This window comes from Juglans regia, chromosome 1 (genome assembly GCF_001411555.2).
Source record: "Juglans regia cultivar Chandler chromosome 1, Walnut 2.0, whole genome shotgun sequence".
Lineage (NCBI taxonomy): Eukaryota > Viridiplantae > Streptophyta > Magnoliopsida > Fagales > Juglandaceae > Juglans > Juglans regia.
The window spans coordinates 26,445,233-26,469,658 of record NC_049901.1 but is presented as its reverse complement, the minus strand read 5'-3'; the positions used below and the strand labels follow the sequence as shown (position 1 = coordinate 26,469,658).

At 37.5% G+C, this 24,426-nt stretch overlaps 1 protein-coding gene across 1 annotated transcript; it reads left to right on the top strand.

The window, feature by feature from the left end:
- Nucleotides 1-3,827: 3,827 nt before the first annotated feature.
- Nucleotides 3,828-23,110, top strand: LOC108981803 (14-3-3-like protein D). Its single transcript, XM_018953054.2, has 7 exons — nucleotides 3,828-4,006; nucleotides 4,727-5,033; nucleotides 5,123-5,210; nucleotides 6,518-6,627; nucleotides 6,717-6,865; nucleotides 22,543-22,604; nucleotides 22,735-23,110. The coding sequence occupies exons 1-7, from the start codon at nucleotides 3,943-3,945 to the stop codon at nucleotides 22,735-22,737; spliced, it is 783 nt and encodes a 260-aa protein (XP_018808599.1). The 5' UTR covers nucleotides 3,828-3,942; the 3' UTR covers nucleotides 22,738-23,110.
- The last annotated feature ends 1,316 nt before the right edge of the window (nucleotides 23,111-24,426 follow it).

The window sequence follows — 24,426 nt, the reverse complement described above, 5'->3', positions numbered from 1 at the left end:
TCATTGGGAGAATGATTTGCTTGGATGTTCCTACTAGATGGAACTCCACATCTTTGATGTTGAGTACCGCTGAAAAACATAAACAAGCATTTGATCAATTTGTTTTTGTGGATGAACATTTTGTGAACCCCACTAGTGATGATTGGAAAAATGCACAGATTTTTGTAGAGTTGCTGAAAATTTTTTATGATGTTACATTGAACATTTCTGGTTCTTTGTATGTGACTGCTAATGTATATTTTGAGCAACTTTGCACAATTGAAGATGTATTAAATGATATGTACTTGAGTAGTGATATTATCACTTGTACTATGGGCATAAATATGAGAAATAAGTATGACAAGTATTGGGGTAATACAAATAGGTTCAACTTAATGATATATGTCGCTTTTGTGCTTGATCCACGATACAAAATGATGGCAATGAAGTTTTGGTTGCAAAAGTGCAAAGGGAGGCTAACACATTTCGTGTGGCTAGTGGAGGGAGTTCTAATGTGGCTCAAGGGAGGCTAAACACTACTAGTGGGGGGAGTTCTAATGAGCCAACACTGCCTCCAACCAAATTTCAGATCATGTTCACCGAATTCCTTGAGGAGCAGGATGTTATGGCGTTTATATCGGAACTAGATAAGTATTTGTCTGAGGCGTGTGTAAATAACTCGCTCGGTTTTGTTCTCTTAGATTGGTGGAGAGTTAATGCCGCCAATTATCCTGTCCTTGCTGAGGTAGTACGTGATGTGTTAGCCACCCCCATTTCCACTGTTGCCTTGGAGTTTGCATTCAGTACTGGAGGACGAATATTGGATCCTTTTAGGAGTTCATTGTCTCCGGAAACTGTCGAAGCCCTCATTTGCACCCAAAATTGGTTAAGGACCAAACCTGTCGACATTCGGGAGTTGGAAGAATACGTACAGTCGATGGACCTTGAAGGTAAGTTTGAAACTTGAAATATTTTTTTAATATCTATCTATCTTGGTTTATTATCTATCTAACTTATTTTTTAATATTTTTTTAGATGATCATCTAGCTTCATTTTCAACAGAGGATGCTGTGAGTCTCTCTTCTCATTGATGTTGAAAAAAATTTAAAGTACTTTCTTCTTTCATAATCAACCAACTCTTTTATTGATCAGATTATTTATGTTTTGATTTGTTCTATTTATTGCATCGATTTAGTTCTATTCTTTTTCTTTTTTCATGCTTAGATACTCTGCTCTAATCTGTAAGCAAAAAGCTATGTGTTCATTGCAAGCTCGATGTAGTAATCATTGAGGTTAGAATAGTTTCAAAGCAGCAATCATTTGCCTACATCGTTGATTGGCAATTAAAAAAATGGATATCCAACTTTTGATTTTCTTTGGATGTATTGCAGAAGAATGCCATGATGGGTGGTGCGGTGACAGGTTCCCTAGTATCTGCAGCCAGCAACGACAAAGACAAGATTGTGATGGATGCCATTACAAGCATTTTGTAATTTTCATATATTATAATTTTGTGTTTTGTAATGTAATGTAATGTAATTTAATTTAATATGTAGTGAATTACATTATTGCATACATTTTACATGCTTTATTTTTTTTTTCTGAAAAAAATAGATACTGTAGTTAAAAAAAAAAAATCGGATGGAAGCTGGAACATACTGTATTTAAAATAATATGTGCTTTATTAAAAAAAAAAAAAAAAAAAAACCGGGTTGAAGCTGGAACCCGGATTTCCGGGTTGTAGAAACCCGAGTTCCGGCCCGAGTCATAACCCGGGTGTATCCGGGCCGAAACCCGGCCCGGGTTTGAAGCCGGTTTCCGGGCCGGGTATACCTAGAAATTCAGTCCGAAACCCGGATGAACAGTCTTAATCATATGTGCTTAGAAATATGATTGAAGTGAGTAAGAGTTGGGGACTTCTCTTTTATTATTTTTGTAGTTTGTTTTTCAGGTTGCGGCTATAATTAGTATTCCACCATTTGAAGTTGTAATTTGTTGTGCTAACTAGTATTTTTATTGGAATACCTGCTAGCTTAGATAAGTTGTACTCGAGTAATGTTACAATGACACTTTCATCGTATTTTTATCTCATTACATAAAATGTGACAATTCCGTTTGGATTTAGAGTTGGTCTCAACTCATCTAATCATTACAATTTTTTTAAATTTCTACACAAAATATAATAAACAATTTAATTTTTTTAAATCTCAAAATAATAATAATATTAAAAAATAATATTATAATAATATTTTATTCGACTTTCAACTTTTATCTCAATTCATCTCATCTCAACTCACTATCCAAACCTCACATTTATCATCTTTGAATAATTTTTTTTTTATAGAAAAATTAAAGTGTAATAAGCAATACTACCTCATCAAAAAAATAAAATGAAACTTATTACTTAATATTTTCTAATTCCATACTGCAAATTCAAATTGAGGTTGGGTTTGGGTCACATCATTAGGAGTGGTAGTTTGTGTTTGCGTGTTGCATTTGTATCATGTCAAGTCATGAACATTCGAGTATATAAGTTAATTTGAACACGACCCATCAAGTTAAATGAGTCAAACCTTTAAATCCTAACATGACCCATTTAAATAACGGTTGATACAAGTTTTGATCCGTTTAATAATTAATTAAAAATCGATTAACACGGCACGACCCATTTCAATCCGTTTTATGTAAATGAGATGAACTGACCTGCATAACCCATTTCACCTGATTAATATAATTTTACATAAAAGTTAAAATCTATATTTATTAGAAGCCACAATATCTAAAAAAAAACAGTAAGACTACCTACTAACAAAAAATATTAATATTTCTCAGATCTTAACCTAATAAAACGAATATTACAAATATAACAATAAAAAATATGAACATAGGTCCAAAATTATAATCTTAATAATAAAAATATAATCATATTGAGAATGAACCCTGCTACTCTGACGCCCAACAAGCTCAGTTGGGCGTACCCCCTAGTGCAATTGTAATTTTGTTTTAAACATTTTGAAACATATTTAAATATTTTAAATATATATATACAATACACTAATAATAACTTGTTTAAACAACAAAAAAGAAAAAAAAAAGTTAAAATACATTAACGATTGGACCCGGTTTGGATTGGGAGACATCTCCTTACTATTCACTATTATTAATAAATTTCAACTCATAAATCTCACTAATATTCATAAACTATCTCAACTCATCTCATCTCCCAATCCAAACGAGAAATCTAGAGATAAAACTGGGGGCAAACTAACATTTTTCATTGAGAAATATCAGTATTATAGTCGAACAATAATAAATTATAATTTTAAAGTAAAACTTAAGTGGGTTATTGTGGGAGATTTTGGGTTGAACGAGTTAACTTGCTTATTAGTTTTGTCTTAATAAGTCAACTCATTTTGTATAGTGTTCAACTGTTAATTTTATTGATAAATTACAAATAGGTTCAATTCATTTTGACTTGAACCTATTTATATCAAATTTTAATTGCTAATTTTGTATTGTGTTCCGGTTGTTTATAAATTGTCTCACATATTGCCATGTTATTCGAGCTATAACCAAAACGAAATAAATTAAAGAATGAAAATTCAATCTAAGGCTTGATTTGGATAGTGAGTTGATATAAGATGAAAGTTAAATAAAATATTATTAAAATATTAATTTTTAATTTTAATTTTATTTAAAAATTAAAAAAAATTAAATTATTTATTATATTTTATTTAAAAATTTAAAAAATTTATAATAATGAGATACGAGGAATTAGGTCATAATTAGGTCTAGAAGAAAAAAAAAAAAAAAAATCCACGAGGCTAAATAGAAAGAAAAGAAGTCAAATATACGTCAATTCGACTGCAACAACCACGGGATTTGGGTCTTAGGTCGGAGTGGCGAGTGGGACACAAATTAAAGTCTTCACTGCAAATCCCTGTGATCTCCGAGCGATCGGCCATGGCTTCCCGCGACAACTTCGTCTACATCGCTAAGCTCGCCGAGCAGGCCGAGCGCTACGATGGTCAGGGTTTCTCTCTGTCTCTCTCTCTCTTCTCTGAGTATGTCTGTGCCCCTGTTTATTTGCGTATGTATGTATGTGTGAATTTCTGCTAGGCTTTCGTAAAGTCATCCGTGAAGTTTGAGATTGGTCACCGCATCTCTCTCTCTTTCTCTCTGTGTATTCAGTTGGAGATCTCAGTGTACCTTTTCTTTAATTTAATTTCGCAAAGCCTCCGTTTGTCTATTAGAAAATAAGGTTGAGTTTTTTTTGGGAACATTTTTTTTTAAGATGAAGGCGAAGAAATCGTGGCAGTTATACTTTTCTTATAATAATATGAGCAGCTATTCTTTTGTAATTTTGCCCGGCAAAAAAAAAAAAAAAACTCATGGAACTTAATCAGTGGCAGTTATAATCCTTATGTGTTCTATTTTCCACATAAAGTTCTCATTGAAACAAAGCAGGGACTAAGTGAAGTAATTTGAATGGGGATCTCAATATTTTCTGGGTTTCGTAATGGCTGGATCTACTTGTTAAGTGTGTACACGTATTGTTTATTTATCTTTTTGACTTTTCTACTGTTGAATTCATCTAGATTGACATTCGGCGGGGAAAATTTGCTTTATGCATAATTTTAAAGTTTTATTGGCCTTTCTGTGACTAAATTCAGTTTAGCAGTTGTTTACTCATCGAAAATGAAAAGCTTCATTATTTTCCATGCTTTTCGTTTACAATTATCAACAGAGATGGTGGACGCAATGAAGAAGGTTGCAAACCTTGATGTTGAGTTGACAGTTGAAGAGAGGAACTTGCTCTCTGTTGGATACAAGAATGTTATAGGTGCTCGTAGAGCATCATGGAGGATCCTATCATCAATAGAGCAGAAAGAAGAGGCAAGAGGAAATGAAGTAAACGTGAAGCGAATCAAAGAGTACAGACAAAAGGTCGAATCAGAGCTAACTGATATTTGCAATGACATAATGACAGTGGTTGATGAGCATATTATTCCTTCAGCTGCTGCTGGCGAATCAACTGTGTTTTACCATAAGATGTGGGGCTATATTTTTTATGAACATAAGCTTATAATTCTTGCTCTTAGAGGCGGGCATTTTCAGGTTATTGAAATACTTATGGCTGCAGGAAAGGAGATTATTACCGATATCTTGCAGAATTCAAGACTGGAAATGAAAAAAAAGAGGCTGCTGATCACTCAATGAAAGCTTACGAGGTGTGCAATTTTTTAACCTTCTTTTTCTTGGTGATATGTGCCTTTATTATATCAAGTAAATGCACTCAGTTTTTTCCTTGGTTGAGGCAAGTTATAAAATTGATATGTTGGTGCATTTTGGGTCATTATGATTGTTACCTCTTTTGATTGTCTTTACACACACACACATACACATGTTCTTTGTTCTAGTTGATGTGGCTGTTCAAAGTTCTGTTGGAAACACAGTTGCTATTTTTAATCTTTTTGGGAACTTATAACAATAAATGATAAACTGTGTTTCTTCTCTTACGTTTTACTTATAAAAAAATGATAAACTGAGCCGTTTTCCTTCCTGGTTCAAATTTTAATGGCTGATATAAAAAGGACTTGGGCCAGGACTCAAAATGCTGGTTGGTATCTTGAGACAACAGGCTGCTACTTTGCATTAATTTTCTATCCCAGGTTTATGATCAGTAAACCCCTTATTTTTTCTCTAAGGTTATTTGAGGTGTCAGAGTGGTCCTGAAGGTCAATGTTTTTGTCCATTCCTTTAAGTTTTCCTGTATCTGTATGTTTTCCATCAGAAAGAACGGCTATCTATTTTTCCCTTGCTTGCTGTTCTCTGTTGCTTGGTCTGGTTGTTTGGCATGATATCCTATGATTTTGGATAAATTGTTTGGCCTCATGGTTCACATATTGGTGGTTCGGGGTTGTTTTCCTGAAAAAAATCAGAGGACTATCCCTAAGAAAGATGGAATCAATGTGAGCCATGCCATTCTACAGCATACCACATGGAAATTCATTCAGGAGACATTGGAGGAAATCTTTTTTCCAGGATGTTATAATTGATGATTTTTGTTTTGTCCGTATTACAGCATCTGTTATTGCGATGCAATTATAGGCACAAAAAGGATGATTTGCTTTCGATTATCATTCATTTATCATATTGATCTCTTGTTTTAGGTTTAGGCTAGTTATAAGATCCTTCTGAAATGCCAAAAATGGTAATTTTATTAATTCCTTGTTCTTATATAATTGGTTCTTTAAATAGTTTGGTTGGGCGGTAGGTAATAAATAACGATCTTTTTATCATTTGCGGGAAGGATTTTTCTCTCCTTCCCCCAGCTACAAACATTTTTACCTTTCTTGCTTTTAATATTATGTATTTTCAGTGTTTTCCATTTCCTTATTGTGCTCCCACTCAGAAAAGCATATCCTGACTTGCTGTTTGGATATGCTTTTATTTTTCTGATTCTCTTTTGGATGGGAATGCTTTATGCATTTCTCTGACTTATTTCAAATTGAATTTTAATATGATCTCTCTGCAGACTGCTACCACTGCAGCTGAGGGTGATTTGCCCCCTACACATCCCATCCGATTGGGTCTGGCTTTGAATTTCTCAGTCTTCTATTATGAGATCATGAATTCACCTGAGAGGTTGTAAATTACTATTTTCAGCCTGAACTAAGGAAATATATTATGATTTTCCGTTTTACATGGAAGTTGCCTTTGGTTTTGTTTTCCAGGGCCTGCCATCTTGCAAAACTAGCTTTTGATGAAGCTATCTCAGAGCTTGACACCCTCAGTGAGGAGTCATACAAAGATAGCACCTTAATTATGCAGCTGCTTAGGGACAACCTCACCTTGTGGACTTCGGACCTCCCAGAGGATGGAGGTGATTATAGTGGTTATTACAGGACATAATTATGCAATTTCGTTCTTAGTGCAAAGTATTTTCTTTGGATTAGCTCCTTTTTATTGTTTTCAAATTAATTGTTTTCATAGCCATAAAGAATTATGATACCATTTTAGTTATATTTTTGGTTGAGGCCTTTCGTTCTATGCAATCATTGCTTTTCATGGATTTTGAATGTACTGTTGTGTTGACTCTTCACCTATCTGAGTGTTTTTATAGTTGCCCGAAATACTGGATTTTTATATACCATTAATAATGGAGTTTTATGGCATTTTGAGGTAGTTCTTATATTTTCCATGCGTATGTAGCGGTACAAATATAACTTATTACTGGACTTATGTAAGATACTATTAAGTGTGGCAGGAAGTTTAAGGGCCTGAATAATCTGTTCTTAAAAGAAAAGTCTTCTTTTTTTTTTTTTTCAAAAAAATAAAGTTAAAAGGAATGAGGTATGGACATAAACTGAAATATATACATGTATGTTTTTCTATAACAAATAGATGTGTTTATATATAGATAAATATATATGTTTTTAACTAGTTCTTGTTCACTTATAAAGAAAGAAGATAAAGATATATACACGAGCTATGCCTATTCATTCTTATTTATAAAATTTATCTGTTAATTATAAAAAAAAAAAAAAAAAAAAAACCTTGTTAGTTGTTGCTTTCATTTGAGTGTGTGAATCGAATATTTTCTAAATCAGAGCCTGTGTTGTGAATTATTTTGTTGATATGGAGAAATTTTAAGAGTAAGAGATTTCTCATGATCATATCTATTCCTGGAAGACATGATTTTAGGATAGGTCCTTATTGCTTTTAACTTGCCTTCTTAAAGAACATAAACTTTATCATAGGGTTTTTTCAATAGCTTGGTTGGTGTCTGATAAATTATGGTTAATGCATCATAAATTCATAATATCATAATTGTATGATTAAAAATTTGGTCATCCTCTTCGTTGGGATGAACTTTCTTTTTTCTTGGTTATCTGACTCCGAATAAATAGAAGGGTCAGTTACATCAAGATACCATGGCTTCTTAGCAGTTTATACCAAGCTGCCTGAAACTTTATAATACACTTGGTTGCACTTCTACTTTTGAGAGCTAAAAATTAAACCAAAAGATAAACTTTGGTGGCTGCTTTTTGTGTCAGACATTATCTTTTAGAAACCTTAAATGCAAAATAAAAGAGAACCATGAAAACTGACTTCTCCAGTCATCTATTTCCCTTAAAAGTTTTATGTGATACGGATCCTTCACCCCTCATTCTTGGGCATTTTAGGAGGGTGGAGAAACAGATAAAGACAATTGCCACTCTCTACTCAGGACTCTGCTAAAACAGCATATCTTTTAAACTCCATAAGCAAAAGGAGCACATTATCTTTTTATTTATGTATGTGTATTGAAGACATCCACAGAATAGTTCAAGATTTTATGATTTAGTAGCATTTAGATGTAAGTTTATCAATACCCAGAAGAACGAATTTACTGTAGACATAGACAAGGTTAAGTTGATTTGAACACAAAAGGCAAATGTAAGGGTGAATTTTCATGCTGACAATCTTATATGGGTAACCAAACAAAATGGTAGTCATACGATAAATTGTAAATTTTAGGAAAACCATTTGGAGACCGATTGTCATTCAAACGTTTATCTTTTATGCATAAAGCCCCAATGTAGAAGTTAATTTTCCTCGAGGGATGCAACTCCATTGGATGAACGGCATTGCCATATCTGTTTTCATTATAGCATGTGTCATTTGCGACTATCATTTTCCTTTTTTTCTTTTCATGTAGAAAGACAGAATAATTAAGAATCTCGTGGTGTTCCATTGTGATATCCCATATTGACCAATGAGTGGTGTATGGGATCCCATATTGCTTTGGAAGGAGAAGTTCTTGCTCTTTATAATGATTCCAATGGAGCTACAATTGTACCATTGACTAGTCTTTTTGAAGTAGAGCCCCAATGTGGTTTGAGCCTCCATTGGGGCATTTTTTTTTTTGATAAGTAAGATATAAACTTTATTGATGTGAATGAAATATGCATAAACCTAGTACACATGAAGTATACAGTTGAACACCTAGATACATTCTAAGAGCATTAAACTAAAGATAGGAATTCATTTATATCATCTCCATTTAATACAATAGCTGAAAACCAAAGCAATAAAGTGTGCAGAAAATAATTCTTCAGCTCCATCATTGTTCGTTCCTTGTCTTCGAAGCAGCGCGTATTCCTTTCCATCCAAATACACCACATGATACACAACGGAATCATTCTCCAAACTGCTGCCACTTGATGACTGCCCTGCAATTTTCTCCAACAACCCATCAGCTCCACCACTCTCCTAGGCATTACCCAAGCCATACCGACCCATCGAAAAATCTCATCCCACAACCCTCTTGCTACATCACAATGTAGTAAAAGATGATCTACCAATTCTCCATTCTTTCTACACATGTAACACCAATCCAGTACAACGCATCCTCTCTTCCTCAAATTATCCATGGTTGAGATCTTCCCAAGGGCGGCATTCCAAACAAAGAAAGCAACTCTAGAGGGCACTCGAGACCTCCAAATGTTCCTCCAAGGGAATGAGGTGTGATCCTGTGAAATCAAAATTTTATAATACGCTTTTACTGAGAATTTCTTATGATCCTGGAACCTCCATTTCAAGCTGTCTTGTTGCGCCATAGTAGACCCTAAAGAATGTAACAAGCTGAAAAAATCTGAAACCATAGATAATTCCCAATCATTAATATCTCTATTAAACAGAATATTCCACTGATGCGAACCATGAGCAAATAATCGCACTTCCGCCACAGAAACGTCCTTGTTAACTGCAATACGATATAAAGCTGGAAATACCCTTTTCAATGCATGATCTCCACACCACACATCCCGCCTAAAACTGATTCGGTCACCCTCACCTGCGACAAAACGAATATGATTTACTAAAATAATCCACCCTTTCCTTATAAACTTCCATAGCTCCACTCCATGCCCCCCTCTCACTTCTTTAGAACACCAACCACCCCAATCAACCCCATATTTAGCATCTATTATTTCCCTCCACAAAGAACCCTCTTCCATATGATATCTCCAAAGCCATTTCCCCAACAACACTTTATTAAAAGTTCTCAAATTACACACACCTAATCCCCCATACTCAACTGGAGAACATACTGTCTTCCAATTAACCAAATGAACTTTCTTCTCCTCCCCTAAGCCTCCCTATAGAAATGCCTTGAAGAGTTTCTCAATTCTATTCACCACCCCTGCAGGCATAGGAAAAAGGGATAAAAAATAAGTGGGGAGGTTTGTAAGGGTACTCTTGATAAGAGTGAGACGACCTCCTTTCGATAGATACACCCTTTTCCATCCAGCCAACATTTTCTCTATCTTTTCTACCACCCCATTCCATATAGCTCTACTCTTGAAAGTAGCACCTAGCGGAAGACCCAGATATTTCATTGGGAACGAGGACACCCTGCAACCCAGAAGACTTGCTAGATTGCGTATATTAGGGACCACACCCACCGGAACCAACTCAGACTTGTCAAGGTTCACCTTAAGTCCTGATACTGCTTCAAAACAAAGTAATAATGCACGCAAAGTTTGGACCTGACTCCTATCCGCTTCACAAAACAACAATGTCGTCTGCAAAAAGAAGATGTGAAATGATACAAGAGCTATCAGAGCTATTTCCCACCTGAAAACCAGATAAAAAACCTCCACTAACAGTAGCCTGCAACATCTTGCTCAACGCCTCCATAACTATGACAAAAAGAAAGGGAGATAATGGATCACCCTGTCGCAAACCCCTCGAACTATGAAAAAAACCTGCAGGAGTGCCATTAACTAGCACTGAAAACCGGGCCGTTGAAATGCAAAAACGCATCCAAGAAATGCACCTATCTCCGAAACCACATCTCTTCAATAAATACAAAAGGAAATCCCAGTTCACATGGTCATAAGCCTTTTCCATATCTAGCTTGCAAAGAATACCTGGACTTCCCTCCCTTAATCTAGCATCCAAACACTCATTTGCAATGAGCATCGAATCAAGTATATATATCCCATGAATAAAAGCATTCTGAGGCTTGGAGATAATATTTTTCAGCACTAGACTAAGCCGATTAGCAAGGATCTTTGAAATAATCTTATAGACACTGCTAATCAAACTTATTGGGCGAAAATCTTCAATATTCGACGCCCCATATTTCTTTGGAATGAGTGCAATAAAAGTCGCATTAAGTGATTTTTCAAGCTTTTGATAAGCATGAAATTCACTGAACACCCGCAAGACATCACCTTTCACCACATCCCAACAAGTTTGGAAGAAACCCATTGAGAAACCATCCGGACCCGGCGCTTTGTCCTTAGCCATACCAGATATGATCTTGAAAATCTCATCTTCCACAAAAGGTCTCTCCAATACACTCACAAGCTGCGGATCAATTGCCTCAAACGGTAAGTCATCAAGCTTCGGCCTCCAAGTTACTGGTTCGGTAAGCAGAGTCTCATAATAATGTGCAATGTGACTTTCTAGATCAGCCGAAGAAGATAGCACCTGTGTACCTGAATGTAACAACTCAATCGCATTATTACGTCGATGAGAATTAGCCATTTTGTGAAAAAATTTCGTACACCTATCACCCTCTTTCAACCAGAGGGCTCTGGATTTTTGACGCCATGAAGTCTCTTCTAACAGCAACACCCTTTCCAACTCTGCCACAACTGTTACTTTTCTCAATAACTCCTCCTCCGAAGCCCTTCCCAATAATTCCTTACCCTCCAACTCCTGCAACTCCTCCATCAAAATAGACTTTTGATTGTCAATGTGACCAAAAAATTCCAAGTTCCATTTCTTCAGGTCTTGCTTTAAAGCCTTCATCTTACCTGCAAGAATAAAACTCGGAGTGCCACTAACCTGGTACGAAGTCCACCAAGTTCTCACCATCTCTACAAACCCGTCCACCTTAAGCTACATATTCTCAAACTTGAAATACCGGCGACCCCCTTAAATGCCACCACAATCTAAGAGGATGGGAAAATGGTCTGAGCTGACTCTAGCTAACATTTTCTGACTAACTTCTGGATAGTGGGCTTCCCATAACGGCGAGACAAGAAATCTATCAAATTTCGACCAAGCACGGCCATTAGACCAAGTATACTCACCACCCACCAAAGGGAGGTCCATAAGATCCATATCAAAGATGAACTCAGAGAATTCCGCCATGGCCAAAGTATGTCGATGATGCCCCGATCGTTCACTAGGAAAACGAGTAATGTTAAAATCACCTCCCATACACCACAGCACATCCCATAAAGAGTGTATTCCCGCCAACTCCTCCAACAACCGTTGTCTATCTCTGTCTATGTTAGGACCATAAGACCCTGCAAAAGCCCAAATCCACCCATCGCTCACATTTTTGAATAACACCGAAACCGAAAACTCTCCAACACACTCCTCAATAGCTTCAACTACTCTTTTATCCCACATTAATAATACTCCACCTGATGCTCCCTGAGAGGCCAAATAGGACCAACCCATATAAGAACATCTCCAAATACTACGCACAAAACTTCTATCAATAAAACCCAATTTTGTTTCTTGCAAGCATATCACATCTCCCTTCCATAATCTCAATAGAGCTTTGATCCGAAGGCGTTTGTCCCTATCATTGAGACCCCTTACATTCCAAGAAACGATCTTAGGCTTCATTAAAACTTAACTTACCCCTCCCTTTTGATCTAACCTTTCCACTACTCCCCTCCTTGACATCATAATTGATGGAGCATGTTAAGGGTTTAAGTTCCCTATCTTGTTTTGAAGCTGATTTCGAACGGCTAGCTTCAATAGCCACAAGAAGGGCCATAAATTGTTCCTCATAACCTCCAAAAGAGACCCTAAAATTTTTTTGTAGCTCCTCTACCTTTTTAAAAATCCAATTCGTCGAACAACTCCCATAATCACTGGGAGGGAGTGTACATAAAAGAGTAAGAGCCCCCTCTTCCCCAACACTGTTATTGGGAATCACCGAAACATCCAGCTTATTTGTTTCACCACTTAAAACCATATTATTAAGAGGAGAATCATCCCCAGAAAATAACTCAACAGGTCTACTCATCACCAAAAGTGGAAGACCACTCTGAACCACGTCACTGTCCCGCGAAAACACCTCACCGCAAAGAGACATCTCGCTATCCCTCAAGCCAAACTGCTCGTGCACCACTTCTGGGACTTCGTCCACCACACACAGTTCCGATAGTCCATTCTCCACAGACGCAGAAGTTAACGCCAGAAACTCCCCCTCCTCTACCTCTTCCCGTCGGAACTCCTTTACCGTCTCACCTGAGTGGTCGACCGAGGGTGTCGGCAACTTCTGTGTCGGCAGGGTTGCCGATAATGCATTTATCGGCGCCACAGGAGCAACATGGCCCTGGTCCAAAATCTCAGATCCGAGTTGGATCACCTTTTCCGTCTCACCAGAGGGGTCGACCGAGGTTGTCGGCAGCTTCTGTGCCGGCAGGGTTGCCGGTAATGAACTTATCGGCGCCACCCGCTATCCCTGGTCCGATATCTCGGATCTGAGAACCTTCCCCGACCCAACTGTCTCCATTGCCCCCCAGGCCTTCACAGGGCCTGATGCCTGACCCTTGCCCAAGCCCATCGCTCTGCCCAGACCCATACCAAGCCCACCATTTCGGCCCACCACCTCCTTACCTTTAACGCAGCATTTTAGATAATTTATTTCATCTAACACAATGCCGATCTTCTCCTCCAATCAAGCTAACATCTTCAAAATGCTTTCCTCATTTAGCCCCGCCAATCTGCTTTCTGCTACACCATGCCGCTGCACGTCCTCAGAGATGGTTACACCTGACACCACGTCTAACGTAGCACTATACGGTACCTTCTTCAGCACCTCACTGTACGACCTTGCGCCTCCTGCCCACGATGATGGAGCACCTCCCTCACCTTTGTTCTTCTTTGCAGCAACTATCTGGATATCAGCCATCTCCATTAAAATATCAGCAAGCTTCTTCCATCCCTCCCCCTTCCTTCCTTCCGGAATCACAAGCAATCCTCTCCTCTTATCACGACCAAATTCTGAGATGGAGATAAAACTACCATGAAAGTTACGTCCCTTCCTCACTATTATCACAGTGTCCCCTTTTCTACGAGATCGCAGAAACTCCTGAGTACCCAATGTTACTGCACACTCCTTCACCATAGAACCCAGCCAACCCAGAGTTTCCCAATCCACTGAAATATATTTCACACCACGATGACTACTTTGTATAATCCTCCACCACCTTGCATTCTCCTTTCTAAACTCAAACAACTTCTGATCAATGAATACCTCCTTGCACAACCCCATCTAAACCAACCCACAGACAATACAAACCTAATGATTCAGAGAATACACTAATCCCCTCAAGAAGGAAAAGCCATTGATGAATCACTACCAACAGAAGGAAAAAACTAAAACTGTACGGAGAGAAAACTAGAGAGTGGGGGTATAATCTTGGGGCATCACATCCACTATGGCAGAATACACTTCTTGATTTGACTTCTTTCCTCTGTTTAAAAATCATTTTATATGAATAAATAAACCACAGTATGTGTACATCGTAGTATGCTAATCATCTCTAGTTTGCATGATTTTTCGTGAGTTGAATGCCCTGGTAGAAAATTGATGGATCGAGTGTTTATGATTACAACTGAGAATCTTACAAGAGTAGTTTGGTGCTACCTTTCCGCCTCCTCAAAGATTGATTTTTTACAAGGATTTAAGATGTTGTAATTAAGCAATAGTGGAATTTTGCTAGGCAACAATAAGAGAGAAAATCTATTCATAGTCCAGCTTAACTCATCACACGCCACACGAATCTTACATGGCAAACCGAATCAACATGAAGTCCGGTCCAACTAGCTCCCTGAATCTGAAAATTTGAAACCTCCAAGTCCCTCTCTCGTGAAGCCTCTCCCTCCCTGAAGAAACCCCTCCCCCCGAAACCTATCACCAGAAATCCCTCTCATGGGCAAACCAAGTAAAAATCAAAGAGAAGCTTAACCAAATCAATGAAAATCATAAGCAAACGCAAAAGCAGACACCCCAGATGAAGCACAAACTGTCCCATCTTGATCCCAAGGGAATCGTAGCCGTTGAAAGCACGAAAACAATATGCTTTGTTACGAGAAGCCGAATCATATCAACACACTTGTCATAATAAAAACGGAAATGGCTGCAAGCTGTGAGGTTGAACGGAAATGGCTGGGAGCTGTGAGATTATAGGGCATAAGAAAAAAAATCGAAACCCACGGATGATTTGGGTATTTTATCTAAACGCATGTTTAACTCGAAAAAAAAGAAAAGAAAAAAAGAAAAGTCATATCACGCTTTTCGTGTGGTGTACGAGGGAAGGAGGCAGGTGAGTAGAAGTGCTCTAAGAGAAATCCAAAAGAGCATAATGCTTTGCATGCAATACTTTCCTCTTAATGTATGACACAAAAAGTTCCGACAGTTATTGTAGAAGCTTCTGGAGGGTTAGAGGTGGTGTCTCAGGTGCCGGAAAATGAGGAAGGGGAAATCGTGGAGATATCTAAAGGTTAAAAAGATTTTCTGGTTTCTACGGGTAGTGAGACAAGTCTGGTGGATGAGGGCACTAGTTGTTGAAGCATTTTTTGAATTTTGAGGGAAGTAGACAGTGGGAGGTGGACGTAGATCTTCATGTAGAATCTGAGAATGAGTTGATTGACATGGAAGAGAATGAGAGGTTAGACTCTGACCCACAGATGGATGTAGTTGTAGTAGATAGTCCGTCACCTTTACAGATGGTTCCCCCTCAGATTGCGTCTAAAGAAATTTTAGACTGGGTGTTAAAAAAAGTGGAGGAGATTCAAGATTCGGTGGGACTATCTTGTGATGGTTATGAAGAACAATTTATGACCCTTCTAGTAGCCATTGAAGCTGGTCGTTCCATGGCGATGAAGTCAACTGCTAGAAAGGAGAGAGAATTGAAACGATTGCAATGCTCTATCAATTATGACAATAAGGAGGAACTTTGGGGAGGGACAGATTAAAAGGGAGGGATTTTATTTCTGTTACTGAAGCCTAAAATACTGTCTTGGAATGTAAGGGGGATCAATGACGTCAATAAACGTCTTCGCATTAGATCTCTCATTCATAGTTGGAAGATTGATATTGTTTGCCTCCAAGAAACCAAACTGTATTTTGTTGACAAAGTATAATTCGTAGCCTGTGGAGAGGTTCCTTTGTAGGTTGGACATATTTAGCTTGTTTGGGTGCTTCTGGTGGAGTTTTAGTAATGTGGAATAGTAGTGTTGTCGAGATAGTAGAAGATTGTATTGGTGTTTTCTCGGTGGCCTGTGTTTTAAGAAATTTGGAAGATGGGTGGACATGGGCATTGGCAAGTGTATATGGACCCAATAGGGATCGGAATAGATACATGTTGTGGGATGAAGTGTCAGGATTTTATCCTTTGTGGGATCTGCCTTGGTGCATTTGTGGGGATTTTAATATAATTCGTTTTCCAAGTGAGAGGGAGGGTTTATTTTCTATGACTACAGTTATGGAGGATTTTTCTCTGCTGATTTTTGACTGGGAACTGCTGGATTTGCCACTGGTGGGGGGTGAATATACGTGGTCTAATTCTAGAGGTGGCTCAAGACTGGACAGATTCATAGTCTCGTCTTCATGGGAGGCTCAATATCCGAAGTTATGCCAAAAAAGATTGTCAAGGGTATGATCTGACCATTTTCCCATTTTACTTAATTGTGGGGGTATTCATGAGGGTAAACGATATTTTAAGTTTGAGAATATGTGGCATGAAGTGGAGGGCTTCGTTGATAAGGTAAAAAGCTGGTGGCTTTCTTATCATTTTGAGGGGACTCCTAGCTTTGTTTTGACAAGTAAACTTAAAGCTTTGAAAGCTGATTTGAAGAAATGAAATAAGGAAGTTTTTGGGAATGTAGAGCAGCAGAAAAATCCCTTGGGGATGAGCTTCAATCCTTGGAGGCTGAAGGGGAAAGTGAGGTGACTTTGTCTAGGAAAAAAGAAGTGATGGCAGAAATTGAGCCATTCTCTGAGCACAATTTTCAGCTTGGATTATGTCAGCTGCTGGCCAAGACATTTGCGAAAAAGTGGTGGTGCATGTAACCATTAAAGTTAATCGAGTAATGTGCTGTAGCATTAGTATTGCTGTTTTCGTGGCATCCTCCTTTAGGAAACTTGTAGAGCTTGCCCTAACATTGAGATTCTATTTCCAACAACTCAGATGCAACCCATGTTCTTCATTTAAAACTGGTTGGTTCAATCAGCTATTGCCTTTTATGCACCCCGTGTAAACATACAATAGTCAATCAAGGTCACCTTTTGGTGCTCGTTATCACATTTCCTAAATTATTAGATATATAAGGCAAGTGTACTATACCTCAGTGAATAAGATCATAAATCCTTTGACATTGGAAAGTAATTGTTGTCTTCTTGAATGACTCCTCGATTGTTCCTTCACAGTCTACATCAATACTACCAAAGTACTCTTTGAATAATATGACCAATAGCATGTAAGAATTTTTTTCATCACCTTGCATGCTTGTTCTCTCCTTCAATTTCATTGACAGAATACCTCCATCAAGCTCAAGAATGAGCTTGATGTTGATATCACCTGTGTTAACAACTTTAATATATGCATGAAGTCATCATGTCTGTTGGTGGTATATGTAGGCCTTTGCAAAGTTCTTTGTTGTGTGATAAGACACTCTTGCGGAGATACAAATAGGTATCAATTGCAATAGAAACACCCTCCAATTCTTGGATGTGTATAAGAATCATGATTGATTCAAATAGCAACATAAAGCCCTCATTAGAGGGGTTTTCATTACACTTATTTTAAAAAAAGAGGGGTTTTCATTAGATGTATGAAGAATTTCTCCTGCACGCTTGGCTTTTGACTCGACCAACCATGAACTTAACAATGGTTTGACTTGATTGTCCCTCCATTTAAGAAGTTTTGGTTGATTGCCACTCCGTTTCAGAAGTTATGGGGGATCCAAGAAAGTTTTTTTGTTTTTTTTTTTTCATGGGTAATCAAAAAGTTTTATTCATAAAAGTAGGCAAAGCCCAAGTACATGGGGTGTGTAGATGAAAAACATCTAACTAGAGTTTACAACCGAAAGTAGAAAATCATGGACATTTAGCCCATTACAAACAATGGCCCCCGCCCATAAGAACAATGATTTAAAAAGAAAACTTTAAGCTCCTTCATTGTTCTCTCCCGATCTTTGAAGCTTCTATCATTTTTCTCCTGCCAAATACACCAATACATACATATGGGAACCATTCTCTAGATTGCTGCCACTTGTGAATTACCTCGTAGGCCTCTCCAGCTGGCTAGGAGATCCACCAATCTAAGAGGCATAATCCATGATAATCCAATTCCCACAAAAAAATTATCCCACATGGTCCTAGTCACCTCACAATATAAAAGTAGATTATCTACTAATTTACCATTCTTCTTACACATGCAACATCAATCCAAGACCATTACCCAACGTTTCCTAAAATTATTTGTGGTGAGAACTTTGTCCAATGATGTTGTCCAAACGAAAAAAGCTGCTTTTGAAGGAGCTTTCGTCTGCCATACGCTCTTCCAAGGGAATGTGGTCATTCTAGGGCTCGTTGAAGCTTGGTAAAACGATCTGACAGTGAATCCACCTTTCTTGGAGGGCTCCAGTTCATCTATCTATGGTACCCTTAGTCATGCTTACGAACATTGCCGCTTAGAACTCTGTGATAGCCTCCAACTCCTAATCTTGGGCTGCCCTAATGAAATCTACATTCCAGTGAGGGGAGGAGCCACTAGAAAAGACCAAGAGATCAGCTACCGCTGTATTCTTTGCTCGTGCGAGGTAAAAAATGGTAGGGAAGGTGTCTTGGAGGCTTTGCGTTGGTACCACCACAACCATTTACCCAACAGGGCTTTGTTGAACTTCCTCAAGTTATGAATTCCCAATTCACCCTAGAAATTGGAGTACAAACCACTGACTAATTTACCAAATGAAATTGGAACTCTTACCCCAATCCACTTCACAAGAAGTTTTGTTGTAACTTCTCTATACGGTTGGCAACTTTTGTGGGGAGAGGGAGCAATGATAGAAAATAGGTAGATAGGTTAGAAAGAGTACTTTTAATCAAAGTGAGCCTACTAACTTTAGACAAATACAACCTCTTCCAAGAAGTCAATTTGCGCTCTACCTTTTCAACCACGACATTCCATATCCTCTCTGATATATAGGAAGCACCTAGTGGCAAGTCAAGATACTTCAGGAGTAAAGAAGACAATCTCACCTGCACCAATTCAAACTTTGAGAAATTAACTCTCAAACCCGAGACAGCTTCAAAACAAAAATAGAGCCCTCAAGGATTGGACATGCTCGAGATTCGCTCCACAGAAGACGAGAGTATTGTCAGCAAAAAGCAGGTGAGAAATATTAATAGAGCCATAATCATCATTCCCTACTAAGAAACCATAGAGAAAACCAGCTTCCACAAGGCCCTCAATCATTTTACTGAGAACTTCTATGACAAATGAAAAAAAGTAAAGGAGAGAGCAAGTCCCTGTGTCTCAAACCATGGGAGGAGTCGAAGAAACCCATTGGTGAACCATTCACCAAGATAGAGAAGGGACTGTTGAGATGCAAAACTCTACCAAATTCTGCCATTTCTCTCCAAAGTCACATCTTGCAATTAAATAGAGTAAGAACTTCCCGTTGACGTGATCATAGGCTTTCTCTATGTCTAATTTGCAAAGTAGCCTAGGTTCTCTAGATTTGAGTCGTTCATCCAAAACTTCATTTGCAATTAAGACTGAATCTAGGATTTGTCTGCCTTTGACAAATGCGGCTTCGAAATTAACTTTTACATCACCATACTCAATTTATTCGCTAACACTTTAGAAAAAATCTTGTACTCCTGATTCACAAGGCTAATGGAGCGCAAAGACCCCACCTTGGAATGAGTGTTAAAAAAGTAGCATTAAGACCTTTTTCAAACCGGGCATTAGTATGAAAATCTTGGAAAACCTGCATGAGGTCACCCTTGATCACTTCCCAACAAGCTTGGAAAAAGCCCATGGTAAAGCCGTTAGGGCCTAGAGCCTTGTCACTAGCCATGCCACGGATTACTTTGCACAATTCATCTTATGCAAAGGGCCTCTCGAGCCACCCTGTGCACTGTTGATCTAATACTGAAAAAGATGAACCATCCACTTTCGGTCTCCGGGTGTGCTGATAATGTTGATAATGTTTAGCAATAGAAATAGGGAGATAGCAAGTTTCTATGAGCTTTCCCTTAGGGCAGTTTCTATATGGATTTCTGAATACTTCACAAGTCTCTTTGCCACCAGATTCTTGTAACTGTCATTATTCACAATTGATTCACATAACTTTTTATTAATGCGACATAATAATTGATAGGTAAAATAAAATTTTCTTGATCGCAAAGTAGGTTTAGCCCAAGTACACAGGGAGAATAAAAGAAAACACCTAACAACTAGGAACTAGACATTGATACAAGCTAATCATGAAAACTAGTCCCATTACAATTAATAACAGCAGCCCTAGATGCATGTTGTAAAATAATCTCTTAAGCTCATACAAGGACTGTCCCTGTCTTCAAAATGCCGACCATTTTCTTTCCATCCAAAGACACCACATGATAAAAAGAGGAATCATCTTCCACACAGCAGCTATATAGGTGTTACCCTTAGACCTCTCCAGCACTCAAAAATATCCACAAACCTCTTAGGCATAACCCAAGCGACACCCATCCGCTTGAAGATCATCCCACGAAAACCTGGCCTTGCAATGTAATAACGAATGATCCACCATTTCCCCATTATTCTTACACCAGTAACACCAATCTATCACGATAAGGCCACGATAAGTTGGCTGCACAAATTTCCAGTGCATGTTTACTGTTTGGTTTTTCTGTACATTGAAAGCACCGCCCTCACCACTCATCTCCCATGAGCAACATTGTTGAGAATTATTCCTTCAGCTTTGTTATTTGTCATCTAGTTGGGCAAAATCCTTGATTTGATACCCATTGACAAAATGGAAGGTGTGGGGATAAGGGTTACTTAATGTTAAACCCAAAGTGGACTAGACTCCACAAAGAAAAAAGAGAAAACCTCTCTGAATAACTTACAAGTTAAATGATGGCTAAAAGATCCATGGATGAATAATAAGTCAAACATGCCTTTGTGTAGGCTGTATCGCTCTAATAACATAATAGTACAAAAAACTACTATCAATTTCAAACAAAAATAAGCTAAAATCTTGTAAATAATCATAAAGCTGTACAATGTTTGCAGTTGGGGTTGAACAGACATCTTCCCCTCCTTTTTGTCAGGCCTTGCAGTAGATCGGAACATCAACGGGACTTTGACTGCTACAATTGAACAGAGTTTTTTTAAGGAAAACAGCTTTCCACTTGTCTGTCTTATATTTTGTTGTTTATTTTTTGAAGAGCTTGTTAGGAAGGACCCCCTCCATCTTGTATTGTTTGTCTTGTTTAGAAAATTCAAGTTTTGAACTACGGCAGACTTGTTTCATAGCTTTCAACTGAGCGGTAGTCCCGCAAAAGCTGCTTTGCTTTGGGATTGGTCGTAAGTAGCTCCATGGAGGCGACGAAGGTCTTGTTCCTGACTAAGTAGCATCGATTGTAACCCATCAATGTAGGAGGATTATTACATGTAGTAATCAGCCGTGTGTCACCAAGGGCATAAGGGGCATGGTGACTTGACGTCATCCTCACCTTCCTCGGGCTTATCACCGGCAGTCTGCTCCACCTGTGATTACCGGTCCCCTTCGCGTAACTTCCATTCCTTAGTTTGAGTTTGCTTGTGAGCTAAGATGGTTGGCTAACTTTTATGGGGACATCATTTTAAATCATTGTCTTTCAAATAAAATACATGGTTTCAATACTATTCGCCCTAAAATGTTTCAGATATTGTAATTTCTTTCTTAGTTTTAATAAAACTAGGTCATATTAGGAGAGTTAGTAAATTATTGTCATTCTGACTTCTAAAACATGACAATGTTCTGGAACAGCCAAAATAGAATACAAGCTAAAACTATATGTGATAGAGGAATGACAAACGGTTAAGTCAACAAGCATTTCACATCCATAGATTTGGAGAATGAAATATGGAAGTGAACTTGCAAATACTTCATTCCAGGGGGTTCCCTTGAGTGGTGGTAACTGATTTTTAGCACAATCTTTTATGAGCTTAAACAGCAGTATTTAGGGCCTTCTCTTACTCCTAAAATCTTTCATATAAAAAATGCGAACCACAGCACAAAATGCGCATGCAAAGTAAGACCGATGGAATAGGGAACATGCTGAGCAATCTTTCGTTACTTAAATATGCTAGCAGAATTGAGTTTATGATGTGTGTAATGTATTATTGGCATTTGCTCGGTAATGAATATTTTTCTTCGGAATTTTGACTACTTATCTTATGTACATCCTTGGTGTTATTTTCTTTTCTATTCTTTTTTCTTTTTCCTCTCCCAATTATCAATTTTTTAATTTAGTTTGCTTTCCTTCTATTGCAGCTACAGAAGACGCCCAGAGGATTAATGGCACCACCAAGGTTGGTGCGGTGGAAAATGCAGAGGTGGGGTTCTAACAGATTCGTCATTTTTTTTTTCCTGATGCTTTATTTTAGTTTTTATTTTCTGTTGTTAGCATATTATGATGTCTTACCACTATGCTCATTGTATTTGTTTTTTCTTTATTGACTGCAGTGATGCCTTACAACTATATGTATCTGGGGATGAATCATGATAATGCCTTGATGCCTTATCCTTGATGATTTGTTAAAAATAGGGCTTATTGTTTATCTGTTTCTTATTGTTCTCTTGTCATTCTGTTGTTTGGGTTACCGAATGCTGGTGTGGTTTATTGAGTGTGATGTCTGGACATGGTCGGTCCAATGTGCATCTACCCTGACTTTTTCCTTCCTAGTAGTGATGGTAGATGAATTGGAGGATTGACCTTATTGCTTAAGGTGATTTTCTTGTTTTGATGAAAAATGCCACAGCCCAGATGGAGGATTTCTATTGTTTGTATATCATCTATACCTTTTTTAGTTTAAAAGTATTTTTTCCGTGTATGATATTATTTATTGTTTTGTGGTGGTGTTATTGCTTTTGAGAATTTGTTCTTGCTTGCGTTTTCACTCATATTGCTAACATCGTTTAATCTTCTCCTCATTCGAGAATGATTGCCTGTTGAACAACCTATCTTCAAAAATACTTGGTGGCTTTATCATAACCGTTGTATTTTTTGAAGAACAAATTGTTTTTATAGAAACCTAAATGTATGGTTCCTTAATTTTTTTTTTTTGGTCTAAAAACCATTATTATTTTAGATTTGCGAGCAGTTAAGGAGGTTTTCGTTTCTGAAACGGTAATTATACTATTATAAATTTAAACAAAAAACTAAGAATATAACTTTTTTTTTTCAAAACACATTAGACTGTAGGGTCATTGTAACACTCCCGCGCCCTCTCTAGCATTAGCACTGGATTAGCTATCTCGAAAGTCAAAATTTGGTTAATGTCACTTTTTGGCATTTAGTTAAAACTTAAACTCTACATTAGATTAGCTATTGCATTCTTTATAATAATAAAATGTTATTATTTTTTATTTTTATTTTTAATGCAGTTTTTTATTTCTTTAAATATTTTTATATTTTCATTTTGATAATCTCCAATAAAATCCAATAATCATTTTTTATTTTTGCATGAGCATATAGTTGTCCAAAATGTCCAAACAACAGCTACACATATATCTCAAAGAAAATCAGCATCCTAATTCAACCAGCATATAGTTTCATATTCTTGATCATTTGCCAGATCCCTCATCCAAGGAATAATTAGTTCAGGATGATTGAGGAAGTTTAGGAAGAATATGAAACTTCTAAAAGAAAAGAATGATATTCCACTCACAAATAGTCTGCGAGGAGCATGCTGGGGTTGCTTTTTCTAGGATCATGATTAAGATTGTTTCCTTGTTCCAAAAGAAAAATGATTGAGGTTTATTTTCTCCAAAGTTAATAGCATGCCTTCAGATCATAAATGGAGATTTGCATATGCTTCTTTTTGAATTTAGTTGCATTTGAGAAGAATAGTTGATAGATGATTTGTCTATGAATATATGATATGTTTGATTTACAAGGCATGCTAGAAAGTAAAGCCTTCCTAACTTCCTCTTGACGAAATTGAGAATTTTCTTGAACCAAACTAGCAAATCCCTCATGAAACATATACATGTTGGTGGCCTATTTTCATGTTTCCTCATATCTAAAATAGAATAGAAACTGGGAGATGAATTCTATACTATCATTTAAAGACTGCCACTATTGTTCACAATCCAACAATTTATACTTTCAGCACTACCACTATTGTTGTCCAAAATTTACAAATCAAATAAAAT

Bases quoted from the DNA above. Each gene is read 5' to 3' on its own strand.
- LOC108981803 (XM_018953054.2), top strand. From the start codon at position 3,943: ATGGCTTCCCGCGACAACTTCGTCTACATCGCTAAGCTCGCCGAGCAG. The intron at 4,007-4,726 runs GTCAGGGTTTCT...AATTATCAACAG, and splicing joins GCAGGCCGAGCGCTACGATG to AGATGGTGGACGCAATGAAG. The intron at 5,211-6,517 runs GTGTGCAATTTT...ATCTCTCTGCAG, and splicing joins ACTCAATGAAAGCTTACGAG to ACTGCTACCACTGCAGCTGA.